This window comes from Rutilus rutilus (assembly GCF_951802725.1).
Source record: "Rutilus rutilus genome assembly, chromosome: 7".
Taxonomy (NCBI): domain Eukaryota; kingdom Metazoa; phylum Chordata; class Actinopteri; order Cypriniformes; family Leuciscidae; genus Rutilus; species Rutilus rutilus.
The window spans coordinates 9,644,175-9,661,373 of record NC_140221.1 but is presented as its reverse complement, the minus strand read 5'-3'; the positions used below and the strand labels follow the sequence as shown (position 1 = coordinate 9,661,373).

Sequence of the window (17,199 nt, the reverse complement as noted above, 5' to 3'; positions counted from 1 at the left end):
TTCACACAGTGCTGGCAGGGACAGGACATTATCCGTTACGTTTGCAGACATTTCCTTTACCCTAAAAATCAACACAATGCAATGCGTAATTCGAAATACGGGTAAAACACCTGTGTAAAAATCAATATGGAAAATTCCTTCTTATTAATACACTGTGCCCTATTTATTTTTTATTTTTTTACAAACGTGTGTGTTCTACAGGGGGTAGAATAAACAGGGACAAAATAATAGAATGAGATAATTGAAATAAACCTAAAGAAGATAAAGTATATAAAAACATTAAAATACAGCTTTTCTATTTTTCTAAATGAATGCTGTTTTTTATTTTATTTAGGTAATATAAACTATAGTTTATTTTTCCCATATTATTTGCATTCATGGATAAAGTGTAGTATGTGTGTGAGTGGGTTTTTTATTTTTAGTTCCAAACTATCTCACCTGAACGCCTGACGTCAGTGACACCTTTCCTGTTTGTTGGTACTAGGCTCCTCCTATTTATCTGATGACGCAATGAGAAGGTGTGCCTAAATTAACTTTACAACAGCGAGCGCTTCCAAGGCGACTAGTAGAACCTCCCTGTCACCTTTCGAGCCAAGTTTGGAGCAGGAACTTCCCAGGTAGGAAAAACAAAGCATTACTTGTTCTAAATTGTTAATAGGGACATTTATACTATAAGCAGACGCTTTCTCACTTTAAAATAAAACGATTTTGAATATAACACATTCTGAAGTCTTTTAAATAAGCCTTTACTTGCAGTGAATTTGATACGAACTCTTTGGGTTGTTTTAATAACACGACACGACAGTTGACTAATGTTGTAGTTGATTCAACAATTTCAATATCATAAAATTGGCTAAGATATTATGTTAATAATAACCACTTTAACCAGAGGTTCTGGTTTACATTACATCTATTTATGTCATCATTTTTATGCATCCTCCATTAGAGAAGAAGCCTGTTTTTTTTTCCTTCTTCCAGGAAAACACTTTTCAGCCATTCTACATATAATGGTGGTGAAATATCGGTATTTTAGATTTAAGGAGGTCAGAGTCACCTGTGTCTCAGACACCTGTGCTCTCTAAAACCTGTTTAGCCAATTGTAAGGGGTGTAGTCACTGGGCCACTGAGGAGTCTTGAATGACTACTGGAATGTGAGAGAAACACTGGCACTTTGTTATGTTGGTCATGTCTACAAAAGAAGCTCCTAGACAACAATAGACATGCTCCAAGGTAGTTCTGGATAATGTGTTGTTTATAAGGAAGGACTCACATGTAGGGAAGAAATCCAAGCTTTTTACAGTCCAGGAGGATTAGACATTGTAAATGAATACACCTATCTACATTGTGTCATAAATTTCAAGGTGAGTTCCAACACAATTGTCACCTGTTCCAACATGTTTTTGTCCATAGGGAGAATTATTATACAGACAATTCAAGATAAAGCAAACAATAAATTAACTGATGATTCCATTCTTGGCTGAACATTCAGCCTCAGTACACCCTACATGTGACACACACTAGGGTTGATCCGTTTTTGAAGGATATACAAAATCAACTTCAGGTTCACAGAGTAACACATTGTTTTTTTTACTTTAAGGAAAATCCAGGCATTTAGACTGGGAAAGATGCAGATAAACAACGTTTGACTATCAGGACGGTCACTAGGAGTCCTGCTCAGCCGTGAACTCAAGGGACGAACCAATGTTCACATCCAAGAGAGAGAACCTGCCCTCTCCCATCCTGGAGGATTCTTTCTTCCCCTTCTCTTCTTCACTCTCTTCCTCCAGTCACCGGATCATGGCTCCTACAATAGGACCAGATGATCTTCTCGCCTCACCTCAGGATGACAGCAGCCCTACTCTGCTGGAAAAAGACCTGATTTTGGCGGCTGAGATGGGCCAAGCTTTGCTGGAGAAAAACGTGGAGCTGGCTGCTCAGATAGAGCAGATGGAAAGAGAGATGGAGGTAAGAATGAGGATGACTTTGGTCAAAAGAGATGGAGACTATAAAGGCCCCTATAACAATAACTATAAGTTTTAATAATCATTCTAATTCTATGAATAAGTCCACATCACAGCTAAAACAATCACGACAGAGAGGAATGATGTTGGAATCACTTTCAGAATAATTTTTTCCAGTAGAAAAAAAAAAAAAAAAAAAAAAACATTGACAAGCCAATCAGAATCCACCGACTTTACCAAGTTCGAGCATTTAAAGCAGGAGACAACACAGTAACTGGACGCTCACTTATAAAAACAGAACGTTATCGTCCACCGGTGTGGACGCTAAAATAAATATAGTTATTGATATATTTATCTTTAGTTATCGTTCTTGGTGTGAACAGACCTTAAGCCCTACAGTTACCTTGTTTATGTTTATATAATGTGTTAACAGTTTACACCATTTAAGTCTGATTTCTTATTTGATAAACAGTCTAAACAGTTATTTTTTTTAGCTAACTGAATTTTCAGAATTTAATTGAAATATACTTGTTATACTGTATTGAAATTTGTCTCTATGGTGCTGTACACATACACAATACATTATATAAATAGGAAGAGTAAATAACGGCATATAATCACAAGAAAAATAAAGAATAACCAAATTATATGCATTGTAAAACATTACAAAACATTTAAACCTAAATCATTATAACCCATCATATCTAAAATGATAAACAGTTTCCTGGTTTTATATCCCAAAATGTGTCAATTTTACTTTTACGCCTAATTATTTATTATTGTAATGGAAGAATTATATAAACTAGATATACACTACCGTTTAAAAATTGTGGTGTCAGTACTTAAAAAAAGAAGAAGAAATTAATACTTTTAGTCAGCAAGGACCCAAACATTTGAACAGTAGCTTAAAGAATGTTTTAACACACACTGGCTAGTAGTGTCTACAATAGTCTACTAGAGGACTTGCCTGATAAGAAGTACAAGAAATAAAGATATTTGAGGAAAATACTGAAACACTATTGATTTTGAGTGTTTATATTTCCTGCATATCGAAATTATGACATATGAAGCGACAAGAGTTATAGTTTATGGTGGCTCATTCAGAAGGAGTTTGTGTGGGGTCCCAAATAGTGTTTTGGCTTGTTACAACAGCAGAACCCTTTTTTGGTACTTAAAGTCCCCCTGTAGTCAATCATTTTATCCCTTAAAACTCATCTTTGATCACCAAAATTACATCTATATTTTTTTTTTTTCTTGAAAAATTTCATCATGCCTTAAAATAGCTTGAATGTAACTCTACACCCTTGCCTCATTTAGTATACGCGTTTCTATTAATATGCAAATTAGTCCCGCCTCCACTCACTCACACCAGCTCAGATATCCACTCGTTGACGATGACACGTTGACGTGATTTCAGCGATTTCAAACCGCGTTTTTGAGACTGTCTTTGGTTTACTGCAGTTTTAAAGGGGTGATGAACTGAGAAATCAAAATTTACTTGAGCTTTTGACATATAAGAGATCATCATACTATAATAATATCCTGTAAGTTTCAGAACTGAAAACTACCTTGTTAGTCCAATAAAAGCTTTTATAGACATCAGGCTCAGCAAACGACTCGTTTTTCAAAGTGGGGAACTATGACGTCAAAGAGGATAAAACACCGCCTCCACAAAAGAAGATCAACGCCTACTTCAACACGGCCTGTTTAGCCCCGCCCACTGATTCGCCCAAACATGCTAAATAACATAGGACGACATGAAGATTGCTTACCGGATCGAGCTACTTCCAAGCAATAAACCAATAAACATGCTGTTTACTAAATATTGTGCAGTGCCTGGTTGTGGAAGAAGACAGTCTGCATAAGCTTCCTTCGGATTCCAGCATGGTTAAACTTTATTAAATCAGTCAATCACAATTTCCCGACACGGATCTGCCAGCAACATGTAAGTAACCATGTGTACTCTAATGCCTGATCTGCGATCAGTGGTTTCTGTGTAATTATTCAAGTTCAGATTCTCTTAAAATCGTTCAATACTGTTTATGCATCAGTGACTAAATGATCAACTTCACATAATTTCTCGTAGTATTATGAAAATAATCCTTTTTAAACTGTTATTAAATTAGATTAAATCAGAAAGCGATCAAAGAACGATCCCTTTCCATTCGCCCAAGCTGTCAATCAAACAGCACAGCGCGAGTCGCGAGAGCTTATCTGGACACTTACCAAACGAAATAATGACACTGTTACACTACACAACGAAGCTCTTACTGTGTATTCACATCGTGTTTGCATTGTGATTTGGTGTAAGCATTTGTGAGAGTGCAAAAATTGCGTTGCAATGATAAGATCTTTATTCACGCGATCAACAGACTGTCTGTCATCTGCTCAGTCAAAGCTCATCATGCTGCAACCTTTCATGTGATGGAATAGATTTAAATATAATGCTTTAAACGATACTTTTCACGATTTGTTAATCTCGATAGCTGTAATAGTAAAAACGTAGTAACAGTTTTCGAGAGAGTTCATGTAATACTAGCTATTTCATATGCAAGCATGTCAGCCAATCACAGCAGTGGGCGATTGCACTGCAGTCTCACAGCAGACACGCCCCTTAAAACGGAGCGTTCAAATCTGAGCCTGAAATCAGGCTTGGAAAAATGGCTTTTATTTATAAATTATGACAATTTTTGATGTAAAAATCATACTAACATTATAAGGGCACCCCAGGAAACATTATAAAATAATAAAACAATCCAGTTCATGACCCCTTTAAGGAGAAAATACTCAGCAATGGTGTTGACTTATGAATTTGCACATGGTTTGTCTTAAAGCATATCAAAAACACCACATAGACATATAAACAACATTAAACATGTGATTTTCACCACAGGGGAACTTTAATAGAACCTATTTTATTGTAACGTTATACACCTTTACACCTTATACACCTTCAAGAACCTCAAAATAAACATTTCAGCATACAAGTCCATTTAGGTAGATATGATCATTAAATACCTCTTTTAAAGTGTGTGAATTACTAAGTTTGATGTGCAACAGGCTACGCAGCAGGAGAAACACATGCTGCAGCGACGTCTGGAGGTGCGGGACCTCGAGGCAAGTCAGCGGGAAGCAGAACTACAGGCTGACATCACATCCTTGCGTGCGCAGCTGGAACAAAAACACGTTCAGAGTCGTGACCGGCGACGCGAGGAGAGCGAGCAGCTCACTCAGCTGTCCAACCACAACCAAAAACTTGTGGAACAGCTGGCAGAGGTGACCAATCCGAAGCTTTAATTCCCTATTTTCCTGGTTTAAAGATCTTCTCGCAAATCTTTTCAGAGGCATTCAGCTATAGTGGGTAAATGTGTCTAGTGACGTAGAAACACTGATACAGTTAAATGCAGGGCTGGAATGTAGATTAGTAGGTTTAGCTATATGTCATGTTGTTAACCCTTTCCATCCTCTATCATTCTTCCAGGCGGTGACTTTAGAGCATACTTTGCGCACAGAGCTTCGTGCTTTGAGAGAAGAAATGGAGGATTCAAGTTTCAACAAATCTATAAGCTCTGCTAGACTGGACAGCCTGCAAGCAGAGGTAAAGATATGTATAGACACAAAAGTTGAATTAATCGGCTGATATTTTGATATTATCAACTTTGATTTATGGCAAAATAATCAAAGACAGTATGTTGATTCACTGTTTTTGTCTATTATTTTTCACTGATCTTGTACCATAGAACAGGGTCCTGAAAGAGCGATGTATTCGTATTGATGAACGATTGAATTCAACTCAAGAAGACAATGACCGGCTGAGATCTGAGAGGGATGGATTGAGAGAGAGGGTGATTGAGCTACAGACCAGCCTGAAAGATCAAAAAACTGAGGTGAGGAGGATGTACCTGATGATGACAGGAGAGTAAAGAGCAGAAGAAGAGAGGGAATCTCTGTGTAATTGACATATAAATGACACATATAATCATAATTTACACCCTACATTCAACATAAGATCTAAAATATAGCATTTTGTGAAACTGCACCAGGTCCTTATCTACATACACCCACTACCAGTACTTTTGGGAAGTACATTTCACGAGTCTTCCAAAAAGAATGAAGCACAAGTAAAACATCTAGTTTAATATGATGAAATATCAGCCATGTATATTCACTGACGTTCAAAAATTTGGGATCAGTATGATTTTTAAAAAAAAGAAAGAAATTTGGGTAACACTTTACAATAACGTCTCATTTGTTAAGTAATGGATAATGTACTTGATCAGTGTCTTGCATCACTCTGAAGGGGTTTATTCTGAAATAACTCGCCACATAAATAAATAATTAGACACGAAATATTGACATGAGTTGAAATATTTTATTAGATCTTAAAATGCAAAGCTTCTGCGGAGAAAGCAGCAAGTTCAAACTAGAAGGACATTTAAGGGATACGGTACAGTCATACCACTTATTACACGACATTTTTCCACATAAATAATTATGAGGATAAGAGATAATGATTTGAGATAAAACTGTTTTAAAATCGCACCTGTTTGTTATCTTAAAATACATAACTGTACAAGCAATCGTTGCAAAATTGCAGCAGCTGCGTTTGTGTGAAACTAGAGAGCAGGTCCTCGATACACAGATGGCATGATTAAATAATTGTTCACAAAATAATATTGATTTGAATTTAAATATTTTATTAGCTCACCAAACGCAAAACTTCCTAGAAGAAAAAAACGTTCCTAGCAAGCGTATAACGCTGACGTCAGTTACCCGGATGAGCCTGTGTTATCAGTTTTTACCATAGACTGTAAAAAGGGTTTTACCGGTTTACCGGGGAATAAAATACCACTGGAAGGTGCGATTGAACAATCAGAATCAAGTATTCCACAGAGACGTGTAATAACATTAGTCAATGCAATAACTAACATGAACTAACAATGAACAATATATTCTTACAACATTTCTTTGTTAATGGTAGTTAATAAAAATGTTCATGTTCATGTTAGTTCACAGACTAGTGCATTAAATAATGTTAAGATACAACTTTTGATCTTAATGTATTAGTAAAGGTTGAAATTAACATTTACTCAGAATAATAATTGCTTTAAAAGTATTGTTCACTCTTAGTTAATGTTAATTTAATGTAGGTAACTAATGTTAACAAATGAAACCTTATTATAAAGCTTTTTAATACATTAGATAGATTAGATTGCTTTCTATTCATCCAAAAATCATGAAAAATATTAAGCAGCACAACTGCCAAATGTTAATAATAATAATAATAAAAAAATAACCAAATAACCCAATAAAATTCATGGTAAAATATCACAAAACAAAAAAAACTAATAAAAATAAATTAAAAAAAGTATACATTTTAAAACATTTTAACCAATCACGTCTAAAATAAAAAAACTAAGATTAAAAACTAAGATTAAAAACTAGAAAATGGATGTATCTCCTAAAATGTGTAATGTTTTATTTTGCACCTTATTTTTGCATCCCTGCTCAGCACAAGACATTTTCAAAAAACATAAAAAAAAAAAAAACTTATTCCAACCCCAAACTTTTGAACCATAGTGTATTTTACTTGCAGAAGTTTTTATTTAGTCTGAATATATGGACATTTTTAAATAGATGTCAATGGAAAAAGATGTTGCAGCAAGGGCTAACTGGACTATGCTAACCAGCCAAACCTTGACCCTTTAACCTTGACAATTATTGGGATGGAAAAAAACCTGCTGGTCAGGTTTTTCTGGTCAGAGTCCATCCACCCTTAGAGAGTTTCAGCCTGGCTGTCTCTGGCTCTTTCACAGCTGGAACAGGAGCACAGCACAGTGTTTCAGCTGCGAACGGTCAACCGTACCCTACAGCAAAGGGTTCAAGCCTTGGGAGAAGAGGCCAGTCTGGGGGAGGCTACCTGCTTCCCTTTGTCACTTCAGAGTGAGATCCAACAGTGCCAGGTAGCTCTCAACCCCTGCTTAGTGAAAAGATAGGTGTGCATGCTTCAACTTAGCTTGTAGCAAATGTTTAGAGCACAGTTATGTGAATTGACTGGGTTTTAATCATGTAAGTGCTTATTTCTCTCTTGACCCAGCTCTCTTTTTAGATTAGGCTGACCATTTTCTATTTCTGCTGACTGATTGTGATTTTTATCTCCAACAGGCTAAAGAAAGCATTTTAGCCCATTCAGCCATTCTGCAAGAAAAAGAAGAAGAGATTCATAGGTTACAGACAGAGGTTAGCTACAATGACATTTACATTTATGCATTTAGCAGACGCTTTTATCCAAAGCGACTTATAAAAGAGGACATCAATGCATGCTTATAGACTGAGTTTTCATCTAAGGTGATATGTGATGTTTTGTTCTTTCATCAGCTACAGTCCAGAGAAACTGAATTAGAAGGGCTGAGGGAGGAGGTAAAGCCGTATCGTAACAGTACTGGTAAACCTACTTATAGGTGAGAACTGGATCAAAGTGCTTTTTAATCTATATCTATATGGTTTCGTCCTCTGTATGCCACTCCAGAGATAAAGTGATAAGCTAATGATCTGTTATGAATGGGGTACATTTTTGATAATAGTCTGTGGTCAGCTAGAAACAGACTCAAAGTTTTCCTTCCCTCTCACCCATTAGTGCCTTGGAAGAGGAGATAATTTTGGCCCGACAAGAACGTGATGCACTCAACCAGCAGCTTCTGAACACCATCAGACACAAGGTGGCACTGTCACAGGAAGTTGAGTCTTGGCAGGTCGGTAACAGGCAATTGATTTCTAATTTGGTTTTGATATGTCTACTGGATATTGTTAGTAAAGAGTTACACCCTTGAAACCACCCAGAACATTTAGAAAATGTATATCTACTATGCACTGCACAGAGAGCCGTCCTTGACATTTTTTCTCGAATGCAGACACATTCGTCTGTGTTCAATGCATTTGTTTGGAGTTCCTCAGGGGTTAGTATTAGGACCCTTTTAGTTCCTGAAATACCAAGGACACTCAAACACTGTATTATTGTAAATCAGTGGTTTTCAATCCTGGTCCCACCGCTCTGCGCATTTTGTATGTTCCTTCCTTCCTTATTTAACACACCTGATTCAGATCATGAGCTCATCAAAAAAACTTCATCAACTGAACTGAAGTGAGTCAGGTAAGAGAAACATATAAAATATGCAGAGTGGTGGGTCCCCAGGACCAGGATTAAAAACCACTGTTGTAAAATAATAGTTTACCTTTGCTATGCATTGCATGTATTTATTAATTATTTATTATACTGTACAGTCTGTAAAATGTAGTTTTGCTCTGTTCCAGGAGGACATGCGTATGGTGATCTATCATCAGGTTGAACTCCAACAACAAGAGAAGGAAAAGGAAAACAAAAAGGAACAGACAGGCTTTCAAAGAGGCACGCGCAGCACCAAGTCACTGCGTGTACGTGGGGAAGATGGGAGGAAAGGGTTTTTCTCTACTCTGTTTGGGGGAGACTGACTGGAGGACAAAAAAAATTGGAAAGAGAGATGGAAAAAGAAGGGAACAGAAGACATTAATGAGATATTTCTCACTTTTGTCTACAAATGGCAATTGGTAAATCATCTTTAAAATCACCCAAATGTGTAAATAGAAAGAAATCAATTATATTTACTCCGAAGTAGCACTATTGCATATTTATGTTTTCAATATTTATTTGCAACTTCATAAACAAAAATAAATGTATAGCATTTATCAGTGTTTTTCTTGACTCTTTTATATGAGGGGTTAATTATTCTTCAACCATAAAATAAATGGCCTCCTTAGCACCATTAAAGGCAGCGTTCAGTAAGGATTATGCAGCATTACAGTCAGTATTATTTCATGTAAACAAAACTTTCACACTCTCAAACTGTCAAATTTTTGCATAATGCAAATTATGCATAATGACCAATGATAATAATACCTTTTACATAAACACATTCACATACTTATAGAAGGAGATGACATGAAAAAAAACTGGCACAATAACATTGAATGGTTATCTTTTGTGTTAGTGTACCAGAAGCCGATATCAATTTTCAATTTACAAACATTACTTTTACAAATACTGTGAAAAATTCAGTGACATTTTTGTTTGAACAAAGAATCTTACATCAGAAGGTATAGCCCAAACACAAATCTGATCTCAGTATTATCGAGTCGAGACATAAGAAACTAAGAATGCCATAGAACTACACCATTTTTAAGAGCTTGTGAGGATGTTTTAAAAAATAATGAAATTAAAAGTTTCGGCAACACTTTACAATAAGGTCTTATTACCTAACGTCAGTTAATGCGTTAACTAACATTAACTAAGCAATACATTTGTTAGTATTTCTTAATCTTTGTAAACGTTAGTTAATAAAAATACAACTGTTCATTGTTCGGTTATTTTAGCTCAGGTCCATTAAATAATGTTAACAGATACAACTTTTGATTTTACAAATGTATTAGTAAATATTACAATTATTTTGAACTAAGATTAATAATTGCTTTAGAAGTGTTTTTCATTGTTAGTTCATGTAAGCCAATGTAGTTAACTATGAAACCTTGTTGTAAAGTGTTACCAAAGTTTCTTATTTCCCAGTTAACTTTGGTTATTTAAATCAAATCAATATTTGGTGTGACCACCAACTTTGTTTCTAGTAATTTAGATTTTGGAGAAGATTGGAATTAAAAGACCTTATATACCCAGTTTCACAGACTAGGCTTAAACTAGTCCCAGCCTAAAATGCATGTTTGAGCTGTTTTGACTGAAAGGTACTTCTGCTGACAAATCGTAAAATTTGTCTCAAGAAGCAAAATTATGTTTTACTCAACATCAGTAATTTTTTTAACTATTTTTGTTAATTTTTAACAAAATATTTAATTTTTGTTTAACTTACTTAAAGGTTGTTTCAGCGATTTCAGGCCCAAACATAAATGATCACATACATCTAATCTTTCCTAACGATCCGCTAGCTCCCCGCCCCATAAGCATGCCGTCAAAAAAACGCATCTCTGTAGGCAGCCTAGGCTCTGAGATCTGCACACAAAAACAGTTGGTTTCACCAACCACTCAAAACCAAAATATATAGTGTTCCAACCAATCACCGACAGGGGTGGGTGTTGTGAGGTTTTGCGCTTGTGCACGGCTGCCTATGACGGCATATGCCTATGCCTATGCCATAGTTAGCAGATCGTTAGGAAAGATTAGATGAATGTGATCATTTATGTTTGGGCCTGAAATCGCTGATACAACCTTTAAATGTCCTAATCCTGGCTTAATCTAAGCCCTGTCTGTGAAACCAGGCCTCAATGTCCTAATCCTGGCTTAATCTAAGCCTTGTCTGTAAAAACCAGGCCATAGTGTTTCAAAGGTCTAAGACCACATTCAAATACAATATTTGTCCATTTAAAAGCTGGAACAAAAACATTTTCACCGTAGTGGTCTCAAACTTCTGAAAGCCACTTTGTGTAAATATATACACACACACAATAATTTTTAATTATGGTATGCGTTTTGTATGATTTTCAACACAGAATACACAATAGATATACTTGTCCAATGGTTCAGGTCAATCAGGTATTGCACTGCATCATAAATTGCTTCATGTAGCACCTGGAGTCCGTCAACAATGTGTTTGCAGACGGCAATTTATTAACAAAATGGTTAGTCACGTAACGAGTTGCATCACTGTGACGTGCTGCAGAATGTGCAGCTCCATCTATTTCTAAAGTAGGCATGCTTTCCTTAGTCCAAAATCTGTTCAACATCACCCACTCTTTAAAATAAATGTTCCAAAAGGGGATTTTTGCAGTGGTGCCACAGAATGGTAATGTAGTACCTCAACTCAAAGCTGGGCAATAAGCGACAAAGTGGCCATTAACCAGCAAGGGCCAAATGTCAAATATTCCTTCTACTCTACCATACAGAATTTAGCTTAAGCGTCTAAACACGTCTTCATGTACAGAGCATGATATATGGAAGTTCCAAGAGCTCCTGATGCAGAAGAGAGTTCTGAACTCTGAACTGCCATTGAGAGAAAAGGGAATGTTAACGCATAGTTCTCTCCAGGTATAACAGACCCCAGATTTAGTTTCTATGCCAGTGTCAGCTCAAGTGTTATTCCCTGATGTTCTGAATATGCCGTCACCAAGTTTTGCATGTCTACTTGGGTTGCTCAGGTGGAAGGAGGATACTTTTTTGCTTGAATTTGGTTGCAGACTTCACCTGGGAAGTAGGGTTAAAATATCCTCTGAGGGCCATCACATACTCCGTGGAGATTTGGAAGTCTTTTCATTATTCCAAAGGTCACCTCCAGTTCATTAATTATTTATATCATGCCTTGGTTCGTACTCGTTGACTTTCTCCTCCTCCTCCTCCTCCTCCTCCTCCTCCTCCTCCTCCTCCTCCTCCTTCTCCTTCTCCTCCTCTTCAGCAGGCACTTCAGTTTCACAATCACTGTCAGAAGAACAGGGAGTTTCCGCTGCACAATATATATCCATCTTGGAGTTCACAAAAGTGTTCACAGTAGTTGCTTGTAGAAATTTGGATGATTCTGAAGTACAATTACATAAAGATGCAGGGGTAACTGGATGCATATCATCATCATCATCATCCTTCTTAGATTTTTCACTTTCTTCACTAAGTTCCAAACAAGTAGCTTTTGTGTAACACTGATTTGACGTCTCAGCCTCCTCAGCTGGCTCTAGGAGGTTTTCCCTCTGATGGTAGAACTGAGCGCCTCTGGAATCCTCCTCTGGGACAGGAACACCGTCCTCTTCGTCCGTTAGTGGGTTTTTACAGGTCTGTATCATTTTTGGGAATTCCTCAGGGATTAGTTTAAGGACACAATCATTTCCTGGAAAAATGATCTGTAAAGGACATATAAACACTCTTATTGTAAATGATAATTATCCTCTACCATGCATTGGATTTATTTATTATACACATTGTTTGTTCATGTAAGTTTAGTTAACTTAATGTTAACTAATAGAACCTTATTAGAGTTACAGTTTATTCATAAATATTCATCATATATAGTGTCCCCAAAAAGTATTTCGAATCTTAAGGTGTGGTCACAAAATTTTGGACAAATTTCATGGGCAAAAAAGTTCATTTCCATTTCCATGTCTATTGTCAATAGCAATGTATGAAGCATATCTTACAAAGAAGTCACTTTCACTTGTCACTTATTGGGTTCCCCGGAAACATTTCCGTTGTGTTCTGTCCTATTTGCAGCGCGTTTTTGTATTTGGTTGTGTTGTGAACTTTTGCAGCGCGTTTCTGTATTTGGTTGTGTTGTGAACTTTTGCAGCGCGTTTCTGTATTTGGTTGTGTTGTGAACTTTTGCAGAGCATTTCTGTATTTGGTTGTGTTGTGAGTATTTGGAGCACACGTGTGTTGTGAAACTGATGAAGATGTTTTCTTAATTTGCGGGTGTTTTTTCTATTTGCATGTGTTTTCTTCAGTTGCAGCGCGTTGAGCTCTCTCGGCCACCGTAGAATTAACTGTTTAAATACTTTTGGGGCCAATATATTCATTAGAAATGTGCATATATATAAATATTAAACATGTTTGAAGGTGCATGTTCAAAAAACTCAATCAAATAATGTTAAGTGAATTACTTTCATATAACTAATGATCAATGCAGCTTAAATTCTCAAGTCAAAATAATACATATACGAAGTTTAAGGAGCTTCAGAATTATTCCAATACATACCAAGGCATCTGGAATGCTGCGTTTCCTGATTATAAGCCTTGTGTTGTAAAAACAACCAAAAATCACAACAATCCCAGTTGAAAAGGTAATCAGCAGAATGGCCGCAATGCACACCATTAGCACAGAGCTTCTAGAAGAATCTTTAAAAACATAAAAGACACATTAGCATATATACAGCAGAAATATGCATACATAACACCAAGGTTGCATTTATTTGATCAAAAATAGTATTGTTAAATATTATTACAAATTAAAATAACTCTTTTCTATTTTAACATATTTTGTAAATAAATGTAATTTATTTCTGTAATAGCAAAGATGTATAATTTATATTCAGCAGCCATTTATTTGGTCTTCAGTGTCAAACGATTCTTTAGAAATCATTCTAATATGCTGATTTGCTGCTCAAGAAACATTTCTTATTTTTGTTGAAAACTGTTTTTGCAGCTTCATATTTTTGTGGAAAGCATGATAAAAAAAATTCAGTATTCTTTGATGAATAGAAAGTTGAAAAGAACAGCATTTATTTGAAATAGAAATATTTTGTAACATTATACCTTCACTGTCGCTTTTGATCAATTTAATGCATCCTTGCTGAATAAAAGTATTAATTTCTATCTAAAACAAATCTTACACTGTTAACAATTAAATGATCAATACGTGATGACAACATATGCTTTTTCATTGCTTTAACTCATCATAATAAGTTAAGCAATTAACTTTTTTTATAAGTTCTACAATATTCAAAAATGTTTAAGTAAAAAAATCTAACTTACGTTTTGTATGACAAATTCAGTTTTTAAAGTTTATTCAACTATTTAACATGAAAAAAGTTGAGAAAAGTTGAGATAACTCAAACACGTAAGTTGAGAAAACTCAAAAATGTCCTGCAGCTGGTTGCCTTAAACTTTTTTTTTTTACAGTGTAGTTTAATGTAATTTAAGTTGAAATTACTTATACATCAGAGTTGATTGTACGTACAAATTTAAGGCAGCACCTTTTTTTTTTTACCAACCCCAGTAAATAAAAATGATCTTATGCTGTATTTGTAAAAAGAAATATATATAAAAATATATCCACTACCTGATAGAAAGATACATTTGGTGGTGTTGAAGTTGTTGTTCTTTGAGGCGGATTGATGACTGGCAGAAACACTAACACAGTAGTTCTTGCCAGATGGCACATCATCGAAAATGTAAGGAGATTTTGAGGTTGATATCGGACCTACACACTTACCAAAAAAATAAAAATAATAAGGAAATATGGACTCATTTCAATTAAGTAATGCATTCTAAATTGCGAACATTCTGAAATTTCATTATAATAAGCGGTGATGGTACATTGAAACAAATATTCTAGCTGATTACCTTTGATTCCCCTGTGGGACTTTTCCCGCAAAGGTATAGCAGGAATTCCAATGGTCTGATCCCTGGTTTTGATTCCAGCCAATGACTAAAAGTAATATTAATGGACTTTTGGTCAGCTGAGATAGTTAAATTCGGAGAACTCAGACGAGCTACAGAAAGATCCAACAGAGAGTCAAGCACAATCACTTCAGAAGAGCATTATTTGAACTTTTTTGACAAAAACAATTTATGACATTCGTTTTAAAAGCAACTTATAATATAATTGAACTTACTGTCTCCATATGGCTGGAAAGACTTCGATGCTGTACTCCATTTGGAGCTCGTATTTCTAAATGTGGTCTTGACCCTCACAAAATAATTCCAAAAGAGCTCATCAGGTTGCGGGTCAAAGGTCAGCTCGCATTTCAGTACGGTAATATTAGTGCAGTGTGGAGACTGAATCCACTTTCCTGTTGACCTGCTTGAAAAACACCTTCATGAGTACAATAAAGCATTATCAAAAATCGGTAGCACTTTATTTTACAGTCCTGTTCCCCATGTACATACGATTTACTTATTACAGTAATTACAATAACTGGGTAATAACTAAGTACTAAACCTGAACCTACTCCTAAACTTAACCTTAACCCCTGTACTTACCTTATATTACCCAGTATTTTCTAAGTTTTCTAAGTACACTATAAGTACACATACTGTAAAACAACAAAAAAAAGGTTACATTTTATTTTAAGGTGTCATTGTTACAGTGTAATTATATATTAAGTACTGAGTAATATTAAACAACTACATGTACACTGTAAAAAATTAAACCGTGATTTTTACGGTAAAAAACCGGCAGCTGTGGTTGCCAGAACTTTTACCGTCAAAAATACGGTAGCAACGTTATTGGTTTTACAGACTTAACTTAAAATTTACAGTAATATACCGTATTTTATTATCTGATATAATGTGAATTTACCATCCTATTAACTATTAATATCTGTTTTATACCATTGTAATACACTCATAACCACCAATCACAGCAGTGATGAGAGTCACATGATCAATCAAAGCTCATCACAAGCAGCTCTTCCACAAGAAAGTTAATACTAATTTATAAAAGCTGCATAGTGTCATTCACACAAACATTAAACACCATCATGGTAACACATGAAATTTAAAAAATGCAATAAACATTAATTTACCAATATTAAATGTAACATAAAACCCTAATGTACATAACTGATTAGAAAAATTGAAAAAAAAAAAACTATGAAGAAACAGTTATTTCAACAAAAATACATCAAATGTGAAGTGTCACACAGGGAATTGTGGGAATGCCAATTTACGGTTTTTCACTGTAAATTATACAATGAGTTGTTCTTTTTCACTTTCAAAATCTGTAAATTTAACGGTATTTTACAGCAAAATTACATTAAATGTACCGTTAGATCTATCACAGTTATTTACCGTATATAGTACGGAAACTTTCTGTTAACCAATTAACAGTTTTTTACTGTAGCATTTTTACAGTCTTTTACCGTTAAAATTACGATAATTTTTTACAGTGTACTTACTATAGGGGATTTGGTTGAGGGTTAGTTGCATGCAATTATGCATTATTTACTGTTATTACTATGGTGTAACATATGTAACAAGGACACTGTAAAATAAAGTGTTACAAAAAAAAAAAAAAAGCAACCCAAAAATCTATTTGACAATAGGTTGAAAAGCATTTATCTGAAAATAGATTAAAAGAGTAAAAGTCAGTTATGAAAGGTATGTACATTTTTTGTGCATTTATAAACTCCAAGGTGTATTTGGTGCCAGGAGGGTTTCCTTGTCCAGGAAGCCATTCAGCTGTAGCCTTAAAATCCAATAATCCTACAGTTAGGTTCTCTGGAGGAAAAAGCATTGCTGTAAATAAGAGGGGGAAAAAAAGGAATTGTAGCATTACAAAACATACAAATGGATGCCTATACAAGGCAACATGTATCGACAATTCCAGGGTGCGTGCAACAAAATATATTTCTATATTTATATTGTGAGATTAAGAAGGGAGGTTACCATTTGCGACTTTCAAGTCACAATTCAGATGCATAAAAAATGTATGCTACCTTTAGATGGCACCAGACATATCTGGAGCAATGTGAACATGCAGGCCAGGAAGCAGGTCAT

At 35.4% G+C, this 17,199-nt stretch overlaps 2 protein-coding genes across 3 annotated transcripts; one reads left to right on the top strand and one right to left on the bottom strand.

Annotated features, from left to right (window-relative positions):
• Positions 1–524: 524 nt before the first annotated feature.
• On the top strand, positions 525–9,473 carry bicdl2 (BICD family like cargo adaptor 2). 2 transcript variants are annotated; one of them, XM_084413751.1, is made up of 10 exons: positions 538–617; positions 1,598–1,965; positions 5,022–5,237; positions 5,443–5,559; positions 5,702–5,848; positions 7,778–7,924; positions 8,127–8,201; positions 8,340–8,422; positions 8,599–8,713; positions 9,273–9,473. In XM_084413751.1, exons 2-10 carry the CDS (start codon positions 1,702–1,704, stop codon positions 9,447–9,449), a joined length of 1,341 nt encoding a protein of 446 aa, XP_084269877.1. In that variant the 5' UTR covers positions 538–617; positions 1,598–1,701; the 3' UTR covers positions 9,450–9,473. The 2 variants fall into 2 exon arrangements, with proteins under 2 accessions (XP_084269878.1, XP_084269877.1); XM_084413752.1 differs by lacking the exon at positions 7,778–7,924 and having other exon boundaries at positions 525–617.
• A 2,420-nt stretch (positions 9,474–11,893) lies between these two features.
• Positions 11,894–17,199, bottom strand: crfb12 (cytokine receptor family member B12; the record flags this gene model as incomplete). Its single annotated transcript, XM_084412780.1, has 6 exons — positions 11,894–11,982; positions 12,527–12,814; positions 14,759–14,899; positions 15,315–15,499; positions 16,809–16,938; positions 17,139–17,199. The coding sequence occupies 6 exons, from the start codon at positions 17,197–17,199 to the stop codon at positions 11,894–11,896; spliced, it is 894 nt and encodes a 297-aa protein (XP_084268906.1).

Bases quoted from the DNA above. Each gene is read 5' to 3' on its own strand.
- bicdl2 (XM_084413751.1), top strand. From the start codon at position 1,702: ATGTTCACATCCAAGAGAGAGAACCTGCCCTCTCCCATCCTGGAGGAT. The intron at 7,925-8,126 runs GTAGCTCTCAAC...TATCTCCAACAG, and splicing joins GTGAGATCCAACAGTGCCAG to GCTAAAGAAAGCATTTTAGC. The intron at 8,202-8,339 runs GTTAGCTACAAT...TTCTTTCATCAG, and splicing joins TTCATAGGTTACAGACAGAG to CTACAGTCCAGAGAAACTGA.